The sequence below is a fragment of the Xenopus laevis genome, chromosome 1S, assembly GCF_017654675.1.
Source record: "Xenopus laevis strain J_2021 chromosome 1S, Xenopus_laevis_v10.1, whole genome shotgun sequence".
NCBI lineage: Eukaryota > Metazoa > Chordata > Amphibia > Anura > Pipidae > Xenopus > Xenopus laevis.
In genome coordinates this window covers 184,060,934-184,078,466 of record NC_054372.1, presented here as the reverse complement: position 1 = coordinate 184,078,466, position 17,533 = coordinate 184,060,934, and the positions used below count along the sequence as shown (strand labels likewise).

At 39.5% G+C, this 17,533-nt stretch overlaps 1 protein-coding gene across 1 annotated transcript in view; it reads left to right on the top strand.

Annotated features, from left to right (window-relative positions):
• Positions 1-17,533, top strand: part of ghr.S (growth hormone receptor S homeolog) — a 277,152-nt gene that overhangs the window by 103,333 nt on the left and 156,286 nt on the right. Inside the window, exon 3 of the mRNA XM_018244502.2 lies at positions 2,450-2,525. Coding sequence (XP_018099991.1) covers positions 2,483-2,525 — 43 coding nt within the window. The 5' untranslated portion in view covers positions 2,450-2,482. The remainder of the gene's footprint in view (positions 1-2,449; positions 2,526-17,533) is intronic.

Genomic DNA, 17,533 nt, shown 5'->3' with positions numbered 1-17,533 from the left:
AATACCTATTATAATTACTTACTTCATTTGACAGCGCCCATGTATGAAAAGTGTATAAAGTGCACCCCCCTTAAAGGAGAACTAAACTCTAAAAATGAATGTGGCTAAAAATGCCATATTTTATATACTAAACTTATTGCACCAGCCTAAAGTTTGAGCTTGTCAATAGCAGCAATGATCCAGGACTTCAAACTTGTCACAGGGGGTCACCATCTTGGAAAGTGTCTGTGACACTCACATGCTCAGTGGGCTCTGATTGGCTGTTGAGAAGCTAAGCTTAGGGCTCGTCACTAATTATCCAGCAGAAAATGAGCTTCCCCTGTAATATAAGCTGATGCTACAGGTTTGCTGATTATTAAATTCTGATGCTAATTGCACTGGTTTCTGTGCTGCCATGTAGTAATTATCTGTATTAATTACTAATCAGCCTTATATTGTGACATTTCTATTCTATGTGTACTGTATATTGTGAGTGGGGCCCTAAGCTCAGTAAGTGACAGCAGCACAGAGCATGTGCAGTGAATCAGCAGAAAAGAAGATGGGGAGCTACTGGGGCATCTTTGGAGACATAGATCTTTACTGCTAAAGGGCTGTGGTTGCCTTGGGCTGGTACAGAAGCACAAAACATAATGTACAACATTTCTACCTACTTCTTTAGTTAAGATTTAGTTCTCCTTTAAAGGGGACCTATCACCCAGACATAAAAATCTGTATAACAAAAGTCCTTTTTAAATTAAACATGAAGTCCAAATTATTTTTCTTATTAAAACATCCAAACCTGTTAGAAACTTGTTTAAAAGTCTCAGCTGTCCATCATATATTGTCTGCCCCGCCTCTATGCCTCAGGAAATTACTTTCCATTCTGCACTTCCTAAATGTACTCCCCACATTCTCCCTCCCTCCTCGCCATCTAATTGTGTAGCCAGTGCATGGGCACGGGCATCAGGTGTCCCATTCTGGCACATAAACAATTTTTTGGCATGATGCAAAGCTCGCCTTAATAACAGTGTTAACAAAATGGCTGCTGCCTACGTTTTCTGATTGTGAATTCCAAGAAGAAAAAAAACCAAGATTTTAATAATTTTTAAAGTGCAAGTGAAGATTCTTTTGCTTGACTAACCTCATAAAATAGGATTTAGAATTATTTCTTAAGATGACAGGTCTCCTTTAATTAATGCTACTCTGTATAAATAAAAAACACTTGTTTTAACAGGCACATAGCACTTCAGTATTCTTCGTTTGCCTCTGGCTGTTGACTAGTCTTTTATGGGTCTGACCCACCAAAATAAAGAAGACCCAGAGACCTCTAATATAATTGCAAGAGAATTGCTACAGGTTACAAAGTCTGAGGAAGACCATCCTAATGGAATGGCACCACAAAGACTTAATTCTCAGATGTATGTGTTAATGTTTCCAGTGTGGAGAAAAATGGATGATGGATAAAACTGTCTTTGCTATGTATATCCTTAACTTTTAAGCAGTTTTTGAATTCCAGAATTCCCTCTGTGCCCCCCAAAAAGGAGAAGGAAAGCTACGGAGGCATTTTATTACCAATAGATTAGCTGCAATAGTGCAAGCTAGAATGCTATATTTATTCTGTAGAATGTTTTACCATACCGGAGTAAAAAGGTCTAGAAACTCTCTGTTTGTTTAGAATAGAAGCTGCAGTATTAACGTGGTGTGACATCACTTCCTGCCTGAGTCTCTCCCTGCTCTGGGCTCAGATTACAGTAGAGCAGGGAGGGGTGGGGGTAGAGGAGCAAACTGAGCATGCTCTTGCCCAGGGCAATGAGGTTTAAGCTGAAGGCAGGAAGTCTGATACAGAAGCCCATGTGTACACAATAGAAGGAAAGAAATGTGGTGTTTCTTTTGACAGGGGACTCAGAGCAACATTACTTTGGGGGTTTACTGGTATATTTAGATGGACCTTTCTGATAAGGCTTACTTAGTTTTAATCTTTCCTTCTCCTTTAAGTCCAGAATGCGTGGCAAATGCTACAGTTCTGTTTGCAATTTATTACAGGTGCTGCTGGGATAGAGTAGGGGAACTTTACTCATGTGTTATATAGAGTTTGATACATTGCTTGTGATGGGCTAATGCTGTTTACACCCCCCTCTTGTGATTGACAGTTTTTTATTGCATCAATAAGATTAGACTGACAGATATTCAACTACAAATGTTATACACTACATCCAGGGAACAGTAAAATACAGGGTAACGCTGACTTGTGTTTTATGAACATATTGGTACAATCTAAAACAGAACTTTGTGTAATTGCTGAAAAAGAATACTCTGTCTCTTCCCCCTCCTACTTATATTTCCTGAGTGCCAGCTACCAGTCATGTAAAGAATTCAATATTCTTGGACTGGATATGTATTGTATGATTTAGGGAATTTCCAGCTGAGTTACAGATAAGCCCGTCTAACAGAATTTTCCTTATTTGTGTAGCTTCTGGTCTTCTGGAGCAGAAAGTTTCACCCTATGCTGTCTCCTGGAGTTATCTGTAGACTCCAGCCAACTGGAGGTAAGAGTTCAATATTAATATCATTTTGTGGTTGTTAATGCGTTTCTTTCATAAACTTTAGACAGGGGGTTTAGAGCTGAATTAAGGTACAAATGGATCCAGGGCAAAGATCTCTTGGATGGGCCACCACAGCTGCTCCAAGAAATTTTCATTATCAAGCGGGTGAGCGTAGATATATTAAAGGGATACTGTAATGGGAAAAAAAATTTTTTTCCAAAATGAATCAGTTAATAGTGCTGCTCCAGCAGAATTCTGCACTGAAATCCATTTCTCAAAAGAGCAAACAGATTTTTTTTATATTCAATTTTGAAATCTGACATGGGGCTAGACATTTTGTCAATTTCCCAACTGACCCTGGTCATGTAACTTGTGGCTGCACTTTAGGAGAGAAATGCTTTCTGGCAGGCTGCTGTTTCTCCTTCTCAATGTAACTGAATGTGTCTCAGTGAGACATGGGTTTTTACTATTGAGTGTTGTTCTTAGATCTACCAGGCAACTGTTATCTTGTGTTAGGGAGCTGCTATCTGGTTACCTTCCCATTGTTCTTTTGTTTGGCTGCTGGGGGGGGGGGAAGGGAGGGGGGGATATCACTCCAACTTGCAGTACAGCAGTAAAGAGTGATTGAAGTTTATCAGAGCACAAGTCACATGACTTGGGGCAGCTAGGAAATTGACAAAATGTCTAGCACCATGTCAGATTTCAAAATTGAATATTAAAAAATCTGTTTGCTCTTTTGAGAAATGGATTTCAGTGCAGAATTCTACTGGAGCCGCACTATTGACTGATTCATTTTGAAAAAAAAATTTTTCCCCATGACAGTATCTCTTTAAGGGGGCAATAATAAAAGCTGCCCAGAGATCTCATTTTGTGCTTCTTGCTGGAGCGCAAATGCAGATCCTCTCAACCTACATCATTATTGGATACTAGAAGAAAAATAAGCCTGAGGGAGAAGGTCTCCGTTGTAGAAATGTCTCTCTATGACTCACCTTCATAGTATAGTTCCAAATATGGAAATCATAAGTGGTAGGCTGAATGGAAATTGGGCAGCCTTGTCATTGAATAAGGGACATGCCTAGGAGGGTAAATGGCGTAAGACTTCCCAAAAATATTTTGGGTTTGTATTTATGGTGGTCAAGTGTTAATTTCAATGCAAAATGCTCAAGTTGTGAAGAAATGGATTTGTTCCTACACACATTAAGAACATTCTTTTGTATTTGGTGTTTCCTTCTTTCTTTAGACAATAATGAATTGCTATTAAAAGATAACATGGGTTTTTCATTATCACCCTCCATTATCTCGGTTCCTCTCAATTACATGGCTGAAACCAATTCATTCCACTTTCAATAGGTACAAGAGTGAAACTGACTTAAGCTTTACCCTTAGGACAAAGATGAACAAGTCTTTAGGGAAAAATTCGCATTTTATAGACACTGGTAATCAAATCATTCTCCAATCATTCATTTTATTGTTTTCAGATTATAGTAAAGGGGAACTATTGCAAAAATGAAAATTTAATATAAGCTTCCTCATACTGAAATAAGAAACTTTTTAAACACAATTAATTAAATATTAATTGTAAGGAACATCTTACATTGGCTCGACTGGTGTATCTGCAGAGGGACAGCCCGGGCAAATTTGAGCTTGTATGGCACCCCTGGTTGGACTCTCCAATGTATAAGAATTGTAACCCCTGAACCAGCTACACTGTAATCTGTCATTATTTGCCACTTTTTCACTGCCTGACTATGTGATATTGTGATTTCTGTACTTGTCAGACTGTTGGGAGGCATTCTGAAGCTTATTGATATTACCCACGATTGCTTGATGTGTATTTTTCTTTTGGTTTGTTTTTTATTTTTGTATGTTTGTTGAAATCAATAAAAATGATTTAAACAAAAAAAAATATTATGCGTCAATTCTGAAATAATCAAGTTTATCTTCACTATCCCTCTCTCAGCATCTGTTTCTCTTCATTCTCTCTTCATGCAGCAGTTGGGTGTCAGATATTCATTAACAGTTAGATCCAATATATCTTATAGGGGGGCTTCATTTCCTAGCAGATATATTAGAGCTCACTCAAATAACTGATTCCAGTACAAACAAAATAACTGTCTTTTGCACAAATTCTGCATGTAGAGAGACACGATGTCTGGTGATTTTAATAGAGTGAGCTCTGATGCATCTTCTAGGCAAAAGGATCCCCCCTATAAGATATATTGGATTTGTCAATGAATATCTGACACCCAACTGGTGCATGAAGACAGAATGAAGAGAAACAGATGCTGAGAGAGAGGAATAGTGAAGATAAACTTGATTATTTCAGAAATGGCACATCATTTTGAATTGATTATATTGATTATGCTGAAGCTTATATTTTCGCTATAGTTCCCCTTTAAGGTTGCTTTTTCACAGAGCTTCTTGTCCCATCCTTATTTACTATTTTGTTTGAAATGTATCATGTTCTAATGTTAGTTTAGTATAGGTGTGTGTGTGTATATATAGAACCACATGTACTGTATGGTTACTGTTACATGGTTGCTGAACTGGTGGAATGTTGCACCAGTGTTAGTGAATGAAGGCCAGTTTATCCAATTTGAGGACATTTTCATCTCATGGCATATAATTGCAGAAGTACCGTAGCTTTAGCTGTGCATTTAGGCTAGGCAGTGAACTAGGCCATGGACGGTCAATTTATGAAAATTGTGTTATTTATAGGATTCTAGCGGGGACCTCTGGTAGACACGTCAGTATAAATATAGCAGTATATATTACCGTATATACTCAAGTATAAGCCGTGGTACCTAATTTTACCTACAAAAACTGGGAAACCTTATTGACTCGAGTATAAGCCTAGGGTGCATTCCAGTACACACTGCTTTTTGATGTCTGTACGTACTGAGGCAGCAGCTGTCATGTAAACTATATAAAAGCAGTGGATGGATGTTAGGGAGATTTTATGAAGGGGAAACACATATTATGCTCCTTTGTGATTTGGACATTGTGTTATTCGTATCGGACAGCTGAATTGGCACCTGCAGGTATGTAATGAAAAGGCAACAATATTAAAGGTAGTTTGTCCACTTTAGTTTATGTCAATGGCAATGCAGCTGAGAGAGAGAGAGAGAGAGAGAGAGAGAGAGAGATATTTATCATTTTTTTTTAATTTTTAATAGAGGTTTTAGCTATTAATATCCTTATATTGTATATAACATCTGTCAGGGCTGCTGCCATCTGGTAATTGATCAGCCATCCCCTGCTGGTTAGTGTTGATACCACCACCTGCAGTTGGTTTGTGGTCAGGCTGTGAGAAGACCTAATGAAAAAAGGCAAGGGATAGCTGTTGGGAATCAGTCGGTCCTATTGCATTCGCCCTGCAGAATGATCTGTGGGGACAGGAAGGCGAGTTGCATGCCCATAATCCTGCTAGACTTCCATTAATGCACAGGATATGAAAGTTTTCCGTACTGAATTAATAAACACTCACGTGCAACCGCTTGTATTCTCCCTGGACCCAGCAGAGCAGGTACAGTGGTCAGGTACTGGGTATGGATAAGGGGGAACAACTGGGGCTTGGAAACATTTAGGGGATTATTTATCAAAATCCGAATTTATCTCATTATTTTCTAAAATATACCCTGACCAAATCCACACGGGTTATTTTCTCTTATTTATAAATACATTTTCCTTAAAATTTCCTATGTGGGAAAAACTCGAAAAAAACGTGAAAATCATACAAAAAAATCGAATTGTGCGAATTTTTCGAATTTTCTCTCGAAAAATCAGATTTTTTCGGATTTTTGCACGAAAACCACGAAAACTTCGGATTATTGCATGAAACACAGCGCAGATCAGGATATCTTCGGGACTTCTCCCATTGACTTATATACAACCTCGGCAGGTCTGAGATGTCGGCTTTTTGGATTCTCATTTTTTTTTCACTAAAAATTCGGATTTTATAGTGAAAAAAACTAGATTTTTGAGTTTTTGGCATTCAGATTATAAGAAATAACCCCCTTAGTTTTGAGGGTAGGTCAGGCAGGTTGAACACAGGCTTGTAAAAGTGTTTGAGCAATCCCATAGCAATAGCAAGTGTTATGCTAATTTTGACAGCGGGTTTGTGAATTTTGAAGTGACTTCTTTGATAGCTAAGAGTATGTTGCATACCTATTATCCAGGAGCTAATAGAATCGGTTATTTCAATTGAAGGCTACTGTTATCTGTTACTCCCAGGATTTTATAAAGGGAGATGTTGGCACTTGTTATTCCCAGCAATTTTGGTTCTGGTATCTGAAATTCCTTGGATTTTGGGGAAGGCGCTGTTGGCATCTGTTATTCCTGCAATGCCGTTTAGATTCTGACAAGACACTATGGGGCAGATTTATCAAGGGTTGAATAGTCAATTCGAATTTGAATGTTCTAGTTTAAAAATTCACACATTCAAATGTTAATCCCCTTTTCGATTGTAAGATTTATTGCACCTCAACCATGGAAACAGTCCTAATAATTGCCACCTAAACTTGCCGAGACGACTGTCAGATGAAGAAGCAACGTGTAGCATTCGCATCAAACAGTCATGTTGGATGCACGCATCAACAAGTTCAGACATTTCAATTACTTACCTTATTTTCGTCACATCTGTTTCCATTGGTTCTCAAGAAGACGCATTGTGTAGCTCCAGCCTTAGAAACCCTGTATCTTTTTCTGGCTGGTCAGTGCAGGAGATCAAAGAGAAAGTCTGGACATTTCAGAAAGGGCAAGGCCAGACGTGGCGTTTTTGCGTTGTTTTTTGTGTAAATACGCATAAACTGCGCTACCACTGAAACCAATGTAAAACGCAACGCAATTCTTACAGGGCGCTTGCAAGCCAAAATCCGCGGAAACACCAATACGTCAAAAAACTACAAATCAATAGATTCTATGGGATCTGCACGTTTGAAACCACACCTTACGTAAATATGCAGCGTATTTTAAATATGGCGTCCACATTTTCGCAAGATAAATGACGCATATACGTTTTTACGGCTTATTAGGCCGGTGACGTAATAACGTTGCATATTGAAGATCATTTTGGCTCCATTTTGCATGTGAATAGTTTTTCTACTTGGCTTAAATTCTTCCGAGATGTCTTCCTCCAGAGGAGTTATGGGGAATGAGAACAATGAGAAGTGCATGTTGGGAAAAGAAACCTACATGCTGAAAAACGGATGAAAAACGCATGTTGTGACGGTCGTGTGTGGTTTCAGTGGCTTATTTACGCCCGACGGAACTTTTTTAAAAACGCAATGTAATAACGCCACGTCTGGCCTTGCCTTAACAATCCAGGACTGCAGGCTGAGCTGTCAAAATAGGGACTGTCCTGCCAAAAACGGGACAGTTGGGAGGTATGTTCACTGGAAATCTTATCAACCACAAAGAATCAAAGAGGGAGTAGCTTCAATTTCTCTGTTTAGTATAAAAAACAGAAGAAAACATATTTTTAATGATTGAAACCAAAGGCAAAAAGTATGTAGTCCTATTCCTTGTCCTTGTAGGGGATACTTCTCCTTTAATCACTGCAAGGGACTGATATGCTGTTCTGGCAGCTTCGGGTTTAATAATGAATCACAGTTTACACAGAAAGCAAACAGCCAGCGAAGGAGACTATCATCAGATGAAATGCCTTCACCATTACTTTAAAAAATAGGTCCCTGGAGCCGAATGAAATGGAAACATTGAAGTGTATTATTCAGAAGCCTCAAACTCAGTTCTTACGGCACTTGACTGATGCTTACCCATAGTCCTTTGCAATTAATGCACCAGGAGCCTCAGCAAGGAATAAATGTGTTTTGTTTTAAAGGGCATGTAAAGGCAAAAAAATAAAATCCCATTTTTACCTTTCTTTAATGAAAAAGAAACCTATCTCCAATATACTTTAATTAAAAAACATGTACCGTTCTTATAAGAAACCTGACTGTATGCAGTGAAATTCTCCCTTCATTTACTGCTGTGGATAGGAATTGTCAGACGGTCCCTAACTGCTGAGCAGGGAAACAATCATACTTATGAACAGCAGGGGGAGCCCCCGCCTTACTTCCCAGCCATGCAGAACTCAAGCAGCTTTGTTTATGACGATCCCTAAGCAGCCCAGACCACACTGAGCATGTGCACAGTCTTAGTCTTGCAAAGATGTTTAACAAAGTTACAAGATGGTGACCCCCTGTAGCCAACTTTGAAAGCATAAATTATTTGTTTGATTAGGTTTGTGGTGCAGTAAGTTCATGTTTATATTTAGTATACAAAATACAGCATTTCTAGTCTTATTCTATTTTAGACTTTACATGCCCTTTAATGGACAGAATGTAGATTTTTAGGTATTTCATGAAAACTCATTTTCTCGTTCTTTTTATGCATGGATACGGGCTATCTTTAGCATTGCTTGTTTTTTTTTCTCTTGGTCTTTAGTCATACTCCCCTGGCTCTCCTAGCAGCATTTAAATAAGAATCATTCACCAGCGCTACAGTACAAATAACCTTCTGGTTAGGACTGGAAAATGTTATTGGGGAGCATTTATCAAAGTCATACCAAGCTAGACAGTAACCTCTCTGGATATATTCTGCTAGCATTTTCCATTGAGAGTCGTATAAATCTATATTTTAATGGGTCTTGTGAAATTCGCATGCCATCATTTTGAAAGGAAAAATCCTGATAAATGGATCTCATAGTCAAGGAGCTGAAATCCAGCCAGTCCTGATGCTAAAGAGCAGCTAATTTTCTTAGAGGCCTTCAACCCCATAGAGATACTGCTTCTAATGAATAGGTAGGGCAGGCTTCTCCTGTAGTGCAATTGCTATTGTTATTCCATTGTTATGGTCCTCCAGCCAGTGCTTTGTGTAAAACCCATTTGTGTATTTGAAACTCACTGTCCTTGTTGGTTTATGCCTGGGCCCATACACCAACAGTTTTTGACGCTTGGGTCCGACTTATCTTCAGTTATATTCAAATGCGGGTGAATGCCATGAGCCCTGCACATAGGGGCAGATTTATTGAAGTGGTTGAAGTGAATTAGAGGGAATTTTCAAAGTAAAAAAATTGGAAATTCAAAGTCATCTTTTGGATACTTCGACCATCGAATAGGATACTACGACTTCGACTTTGATTCGAAGTAAAATCATTCGAATTTTCGATCATTCCATAATCGAAGTACTGTCTCTTTAAAAAAACTTTCGACTTTAGGCTATGTTAACCTATGGGGACCTTGTACAGCATTTTTCTAAGTTTTTTGAAGTCAAAGTAAAATCGTTCGATCGTACGATAAAATTGTTCGAAACGTTCGATTCGAAGGATTTCATCGTTCAATCGAACGATTTTACTTCGAGCGAAGGATACCCAAATTCGATGAAAAAAAGTTGGAATTAGAAGTATTCAACGGTCGAATTTCAAAGTATTTTTAACTTTGAAATTTGACCCTTGATAAATCTGCCCCATAGTGTGTGCCAGAAAGCAGCAGTAAGAGTTGGGGACAGCAGGTATATTTAGGGTAAGATGGTGAGAGTAGTACTACTCCCAAATTGTGGGGTTGCCCCCTATGGAGACTTGGAGTAATAGCAAGGGGGTTCAGTCTAAAGTCCAGATAAGGTACAATTTGGGGAAATTGCCTGCTTACTCTGCTATATACACCTGCTTGTAGGTCAGTTAGTGAGAGATTTGGGGCGAAAACATATTTCCTGTCTGAGACATCATTGGAACTGTGAAAGAGAAAAATTGCCAGCGCACGGTTTGCCTTTAAAAATAATTATTACAAAAAAAAAATAGGTGTTAGTACCACACTTTGGCCAAAATATGTAAGCTCACATGCCATGTAATTTTTTGTGCACTGGAAATTTTTCTATTTTTTGTCTACAAATATTGGCTTTTTATCATTAGCTGGTCAACTCTATTAAATTAGATTTTCTTCTAAATTCGATTGGGGGTTATTTATCAAAAAAATCTAAAACTCAGACAAATTTTACCGACCCGAAAACTCGAATTAGATTTGAATGTCAGGAAAGCTACAGACATCTCCAATTTGGTCAATGGACCTCTCCGATTGACTTATACATGAATTTGGCAGGTTTTAGGTGGTGAATGGTCGAATTTGAATTCTTTAAGGGCCATTTTATGATAAATCTCAAAAATCTAATTTTTTTTAAAAAAATCGAACAGAGTTTGGATAATTCCATAGTCGAATTTGACAGTTTTGACTAGAAAAAAAATAGAAAATTCCAAATTGAATTTTCAATTCGACCCTTAATAAATCTGCCCCTTAGTGTAGGCATAGTTACCTTACCATCACCCACCCATCACCCGCCCATTAAGCAGTGGACCCCAACCAGTGTCTCCTGAGTAACATGTTGCTCACTAAGGGCAGTGACACACCAGGAGATTAATCGCTAGAAATAAATCGCTGCTTCTCTGGGCAACTAATCTCCTGCACTCTCACCAGGACTTAACGAGAGATGCAAGGCTAGAGGTTCTGGATAGGCAGAGGGGCACGACTGTTAGCGAGAGTCTTTAAGCCGAGGGTCACGGTACAAAACAGGAAACCAGAATCGTAGTCAGAGCAGGCAGGGTCGAGGCAGGCAGACGTCAATCGTAGTCAGGCAGGCAAAAGGTCAAAACGGGGTAATCAATCAGACAAGAGGGTTCGGCAGAAGGATAATCGATATTCAGGCAAGGGTCAGATATAGAAGTCAGGATAATCGTATAGCCAGGCAGGGGTCAGAATAACAAAGCACAAGATCCTATCACGGGCAAGGTCTAGCAGCCCAACTGGGCTTTTTATAGCGGCAGATTTCACGCCATTGTGCGTTTGCGTCAGTCGCTTGCGTGTCCGCGTCAATAAGTACAACGAGAGGCGGGCGCGCGCGCCCTAAGGATCCAACATGGTGGCAGAAACAGACTGGCGTGGTGGGCGTCCCTGCTGATGGTGCGGCGGGCGTCCCATCCACACCACTGGACCACCAGGGTGAGTAGATTTGATCAAACTCTGTTTACATTTGAATTTGGCTCACAGGTAACAACTTTTGGGGATCCCTGCATTAGAGATTTCAGTGTGTAGGGACTTGGGTTAGGCTACATATCTTTATGAGACCCCACTGAGTATCTGGTACCATGAGACTGAATACCTGTAGTATCCGGAAAAACCCCACGTCCCGAGAATTCTGGATAATAGGTCCCATATCTGTGCCTCCACCATACAGTATCTCATGATAGTGACTGAGTTATCTGCGCAATATATGTGTGAGATACATTCACACTATGCCTTTGCACTAAATAATGTACCCAATGTACCCAAACCTCAATAAACCAGTTTGTCCTGTTTGTAAGCATTTTTGAGAATCCAACTGGGATTAAGGAAAATATGTCCTTATACTCATCTTTTTTCACCTGATCATTTGCACTGTGTCACAACGAGCATTTTATGTGCATTATGACATTTTCAGTCTATTATAAACAATGGTAAATACAGTTCTCCATGTATAATGTCAACTTTGAATTTATTTCAAAGTTCACATATTTTTACATAACACAGTGCCTCTGGAGCTTCTAGTAGCAGCTACTTTTTGTGGCTACAAAATACCCTGCCATAGACAATACTGAAAATTGCCTCTGCTAAAACACACAGTGTCTTTGTAAAGCCAATTATCACTATTGTCTATTTTGTAGCCATGACTAGCTGCTATTAGTAGGGATGTAGCGAACCGCCGATAATGTGTTCGCGAACACCGGCAAAAAATGCGAACAGTTCGCGAACAGTTCGCGAACTTCGAACATCCGAAAATCGTTCGATTCGAACGATCGAAGGATTTTAATCGTTCGATCGAACGATTTTCGTTCGAATCGAACGAAAATCGTTCGATTTTAGCGACCGAATGGTCGAATGGTCGAACGATTTTGACGCGAACGCCTATTGGCGAACGTCGCGCGACGTTCGCGAACTTGCGGCGGATGCGAACAGCCGATGTTCGCGCGAACAAGTTCGCCGCAGAACAGTCCGCGACATCCCTAGCTATTAGTATCTTTGTGAGTCTTTATCCTAAGGGCAAAGACACACAGAGCTACTAGTAGCAGCAACTAGTCATGGCTACAAAATAGACAATAGTGATAATTGGCTTAACTAAGACACTATGTGAGTTTTAGCAGAAGCAATTTTCAGTAGGGTATTTTGTAGCCACAAAAAGTAGCTGCTACTTGTAGTTCTGCGTGTCTTCACCCTTAGGGTAAGGCCAGACGAGGAGATTCGGGGCCTGAGGCAACTTTAGGCGACTATTGAAAACGCATCGTCGCGTGTGCATTAGCGCAGTCGATTTTGCGCTGTAGCCTATGGGGAAAAACGCTGAGGCAGTTCGGGGAGATAGTCGCGCGAAAGACGTGGCGATAAGTCGCCAGGTGACAAAACCTCCCAGAATCTCCTTGTCTGGCCTTACCCTTAGACTTTACTTACCCTATAATTTATCTTCTATAATTTACCTATACTTATAATTTTACTTAGCCTTTAATTTATCCACTATAATTTACCTGAGCCTTTAAGGGCAGGGGCACTCGGGCAGATTCGTGGAGATTTAGTCGCCTGGCGACTAATTGCCTTTTATGCGGGGAGACAATCTCCCAGAACTGCCTTCCGCCTGCTATAATGCCTGCTGCAATTCGATTTCCGAAGTTGCCTCAAGAGGAAACTTCGGGCGACTTCGGAAATCGAAGCGTTGCGTGTGCATTGTCACAGGCGATATTTCATTTTAGCAGGCGGAAGGCAGAGGGAAGGCAGTTCGGGGACAAGAGGCGATTAGTCGCCAGCCGACTAAATCTCCCCGAATCTGTCGTGTGCCCCTGCCCTAAGGGGGTGGGTGGTTAATGCAGGAGAGGATGCAAACATATATCAGCTATGGATGTTGGACATGGAGCCTTTTTATAGTTCAGTAACAGCTGAAGGTGGCAGGTTGGATATCGATGATCCATTCACTCAATTAACCTTTTATTACACAATATAATATGTCGGCTATAATTGTATCATAAACATACAAAGCAGCAGCGTTACCTTTTATTTCTTATGGCCCAAAGCTGAACCTGGTGGGGAAATGTCTTACCAGCAATATTCTGAATTCAAATCAGTTCTTAATGACAATGGTCGGGATCATGGTAGGCATGAAGTGAATAGAAGATCAATTACTAGAATATTTGCAGAACATGCTTGTGCCAATATGTCTTTACATTATGACAGTCAGAAACAGAGAAGCTACAGTAACACAATACATTGCTTGTAGACCATGCATAGACCTATTAAAGGAATTGTTTAGTATAAAAATAAAAACTGGGTAAATAAATAGACTGTGGAAAATAAAAAATGTTTCTAATATAGTTAGTTAGCCAAAAATGTAATGTATAAAGACTGGAGTGACTGGATGTCTAACGTAATAGTCAGAACACCAGGCTCTGTCATTAAAGAATAAGTAAACCAGTAAATCAGTGAATGTAAAATTCACAAGGGAACTGTTCTAAGCACTTTTGCAATGTACATTCATTATTTATTTTCTTTTCATTCCAAGATATTAAAAGATACAAGTTAGTGATTTTCGGGCCGACCTAGCACCCCCATTTGCGTGTTGAGTTCTTCCGGCTCTCCCCGTCTGCCACCTTACACTGCCGCTTCCGGGCGGGGCTATAAATGGAAGTCGGGTGCAAGCGGGTGGAGGGAGAACGGGTTTGGGTCGGGTAAAACTGGGCAAATCACTAATACATGTATTATTAACATGAATGCATTTTGTTACAACAGCGCCACCTGCTGATCATTTTCCGACCATTCTGACCACCAAGTAGTCAAGGAAGTTGTCAGGAGAAAGAAAGAGGCTGCTCTGATGTTCTTTTGGTTAGGAAAGGTTTCTAAAGCTTTTGAAAGGTTTCTAAATGTTTTCCCTGACCAGAAGAACATCAGAGCAGCCTATTTCTTTCTCCTGACAACTTCCTTGTCTACTTGGTGGTCAGACTGGTCGGAAAATGATCAGCAGGTGGCGCTGTTGTAACAAAATTCATTCCTGTTAACAATACATGTATCCTTTAATATTTTGGAATGGAAAAAAAATAAAATAATGAATGTACATTGCAAAAGTGCTTAGAATAGCACTCTCATCAATTTTACATTCACTTATTTTAAAGGACCAGTAACATTTTTTTAAAAATTTGTTAGTATACATAGAAAAAAACTCCACCAAGACAAGTTAAACTTTAAAATCAAAAAGTCTTGATTAAGAAATAACTTACAGAAACTCTGCTTGCGCTCCTCTTCAGAAATCGATCGGGCTATCCATCGTGCATCGATCAATTTCTTCTCCCTGCATTCATAATAGGAGATAGCCAGGGAGGAGAAATCAAGAGCCGCACGATGGATCTTCTCCTTTTCTGAAGAGAAGCGGATGATTTTAAAGTTTAATTTGTCTTGGTGGGTTTTTTTTCTATGTATACTATCGAATTTTTGAATTTTTTTTTATATGATTTTACTGGTCTTTTAACGGTATGCTTATCCTTTAACACAGATTAATATAATAAAATAACCCAACCAGTGGTATCCTGGTACTCCAGTTTAAAATTGCTCTTTCTCTTCTTGGCACTGGGGCCATACAGGTACCCATAGAGTACAACAGTGTGTTTACTATGTAATTTGATGTAGACAGTGTAGCCAACGTAATACAATTGACCAGCACATCTGCTGTTATCTACATTTGTAGCAATGTGAGTTTAACAAGGGTTTTAAAGAGTCCTTATAGCAGCTGCACGCTGACTGGCAGACGGGATTATTTATGAGAACAACTGCCATTACTTTGTAATTATGTCTGTTATAGACATAACACATAATGGAAACATTATTATATGGGTCGTTCACCTTCCAAACACTTTTTTTTTTTCAGTTCAATTGTTTTCCAGAAATAAGACCTTTTTTTCAGTTACTTTCAATTGTTTATTTTTTACTGTTTTTTCAAAATCTAAGTTTAAAGTTGAATGTTCGTGTCTCTGGTGTTTGAGTCTGTCAGCTCAGTAATTCAGGCGCAGAATCTGAACTGTTACAATTTTGCAATATTTAGTTTATACAACTAGTTGATACATTTGTCAGCAGTATTTGCGGGATATCAGCAACTATTGTATCAATTCAAACACCTGCCTTTAATGAAACTCAGGGATTCTGCTCAGCAGGGACAAAGATGAGAAATGTATCAACTAAATGTATCAACAGTTTACAGGGTCGACGACCCCTTGTTAAGAGCTGTTTTTAGAAGGTGAAAAATTACACTTTACACTATAATATTAGAAAAACAGTCACACATAGAAAATAGAAAGTAATTGGAAAAAGTCGTTATTTCTGGTGAACAATCTATAAACAACAACGTGTTTGGAAGGTGAACAGACCCTTTAAGGGTTAGGCCACACTTGGCGGATTTGGTCTCCTGGCGACTAATCCCCCATTCGGGCGACTTTGGAAAATGAATTGCCGCATGTGATTAGCGCCGGTGTTTTTTCATTTTAGCCAGAGTCAGGGAAGGCGTTTGGGGACGCCTAGTGTGGCCTTACCCTAAGGCATATTTTCTAATGAGCTCTCAATCCGCCCCTGTTGCTAATTTGGACTAGGAACATGACACCAGTCCACCGTCTCGCTGAAATTAACGTGTAGGAGAGAAGCAAATCTAGTGAAGACATTCCTTGGAGTTAGTATATGATGATATGAAGTAATCAGAGCTTTGCACCATCACAAGGAACAGTCCGGCTCCAAGTAAACAAGGCTGGTGCAAGCTTTATGTGAATAGGTGTCAGCTCTCTGGCATTAGACTTTTACTCTTGCAGAGCAGCGTCATGAAAGATTCTTAGAAAAGCTGCTCGAGAACATTTACTGCTAATCAACAACTTTGATTCTGTAGGCCGTGGAAGGAACAAACTGATTACTGTGTTCATCTGAGGGCTCTAAATGGGCCATAAAAGTGCAAGAAAAAGAAATGAAGATCATTTTAGAGGCTTCTCAATTTTTTTGCTTAAAGAAAAACACCAAAAAATTGTTTTAGGGTGGTGGCAGATGGGGATATTAGTCGACCAGCGACAAATCTTCTCTACTTCAGGCGACTAATCTCCCCGAAATGCCTTCCCGCCGGCAAGAATATGAACCGCCGATGGAATGGCATATGAATCGCTTCGGATTTCTGAAGTTGCCCGAAGTTTTCTCGTAAGGCAAATTTACGAAGCAATACGTATGTCATCCCGCCGGCGAATCCGTATTCTTGTCAGTGGGAAGGCGTTTCAGGGAGATAAGTCGCTCGAAGTAGAGAAGATTTGTCGCTGGCCGACTAATCTCCCCATATCTCCACCCTTAAAGTAATGAAAATATCATGTACAGGTATGGGATCCGATATTCGGAAACCCATTATCCAGAAAGCTCTGAATTTTGGAAAGGACATCTTCCATAGACTCCATTTTTTCCAAATAATCCATTTTTTTTAAAATTTCCTTTTTTTCTGTAATAATAAAATAGTAGTTTGTAATTGATCCAGACTGATATATAATTAACCTTATTGGTCATAAAACCAGCCTATTGGGTTTATTTCATTTTTAAATGATTTTCTAGTAGACAAGGTAGGAAGATTCAAATTACAGAAAGATCTGTTATCCGGAAAGCACCAGGTCCCAAGCATTCTGAATAATAGGTGCCATGCCTGTAAACTTGCCCTGCACTGGTAAAACTGATGTGTTTGCTTCAGAAACTCTACTATAGTTCATATAAACAAGCTGCTGTGGAGCAATGGCGGAAACTGAAAAAAGGCTATATGGCACATGATAAATAGTGGATAACGGATAACACCATTATGTTCTGCAGAGCTTATCTGCTGTGTAACCTGAGCCTTTTCTCTTTTGAATGGCTGCCCCCATTGTTTATTTATATAAACTATAGTAGTGTTTCTAATGCAAACGAACCAGTTTTACCAGTGCAGGGCAACACTGCATTATATTTTCATTA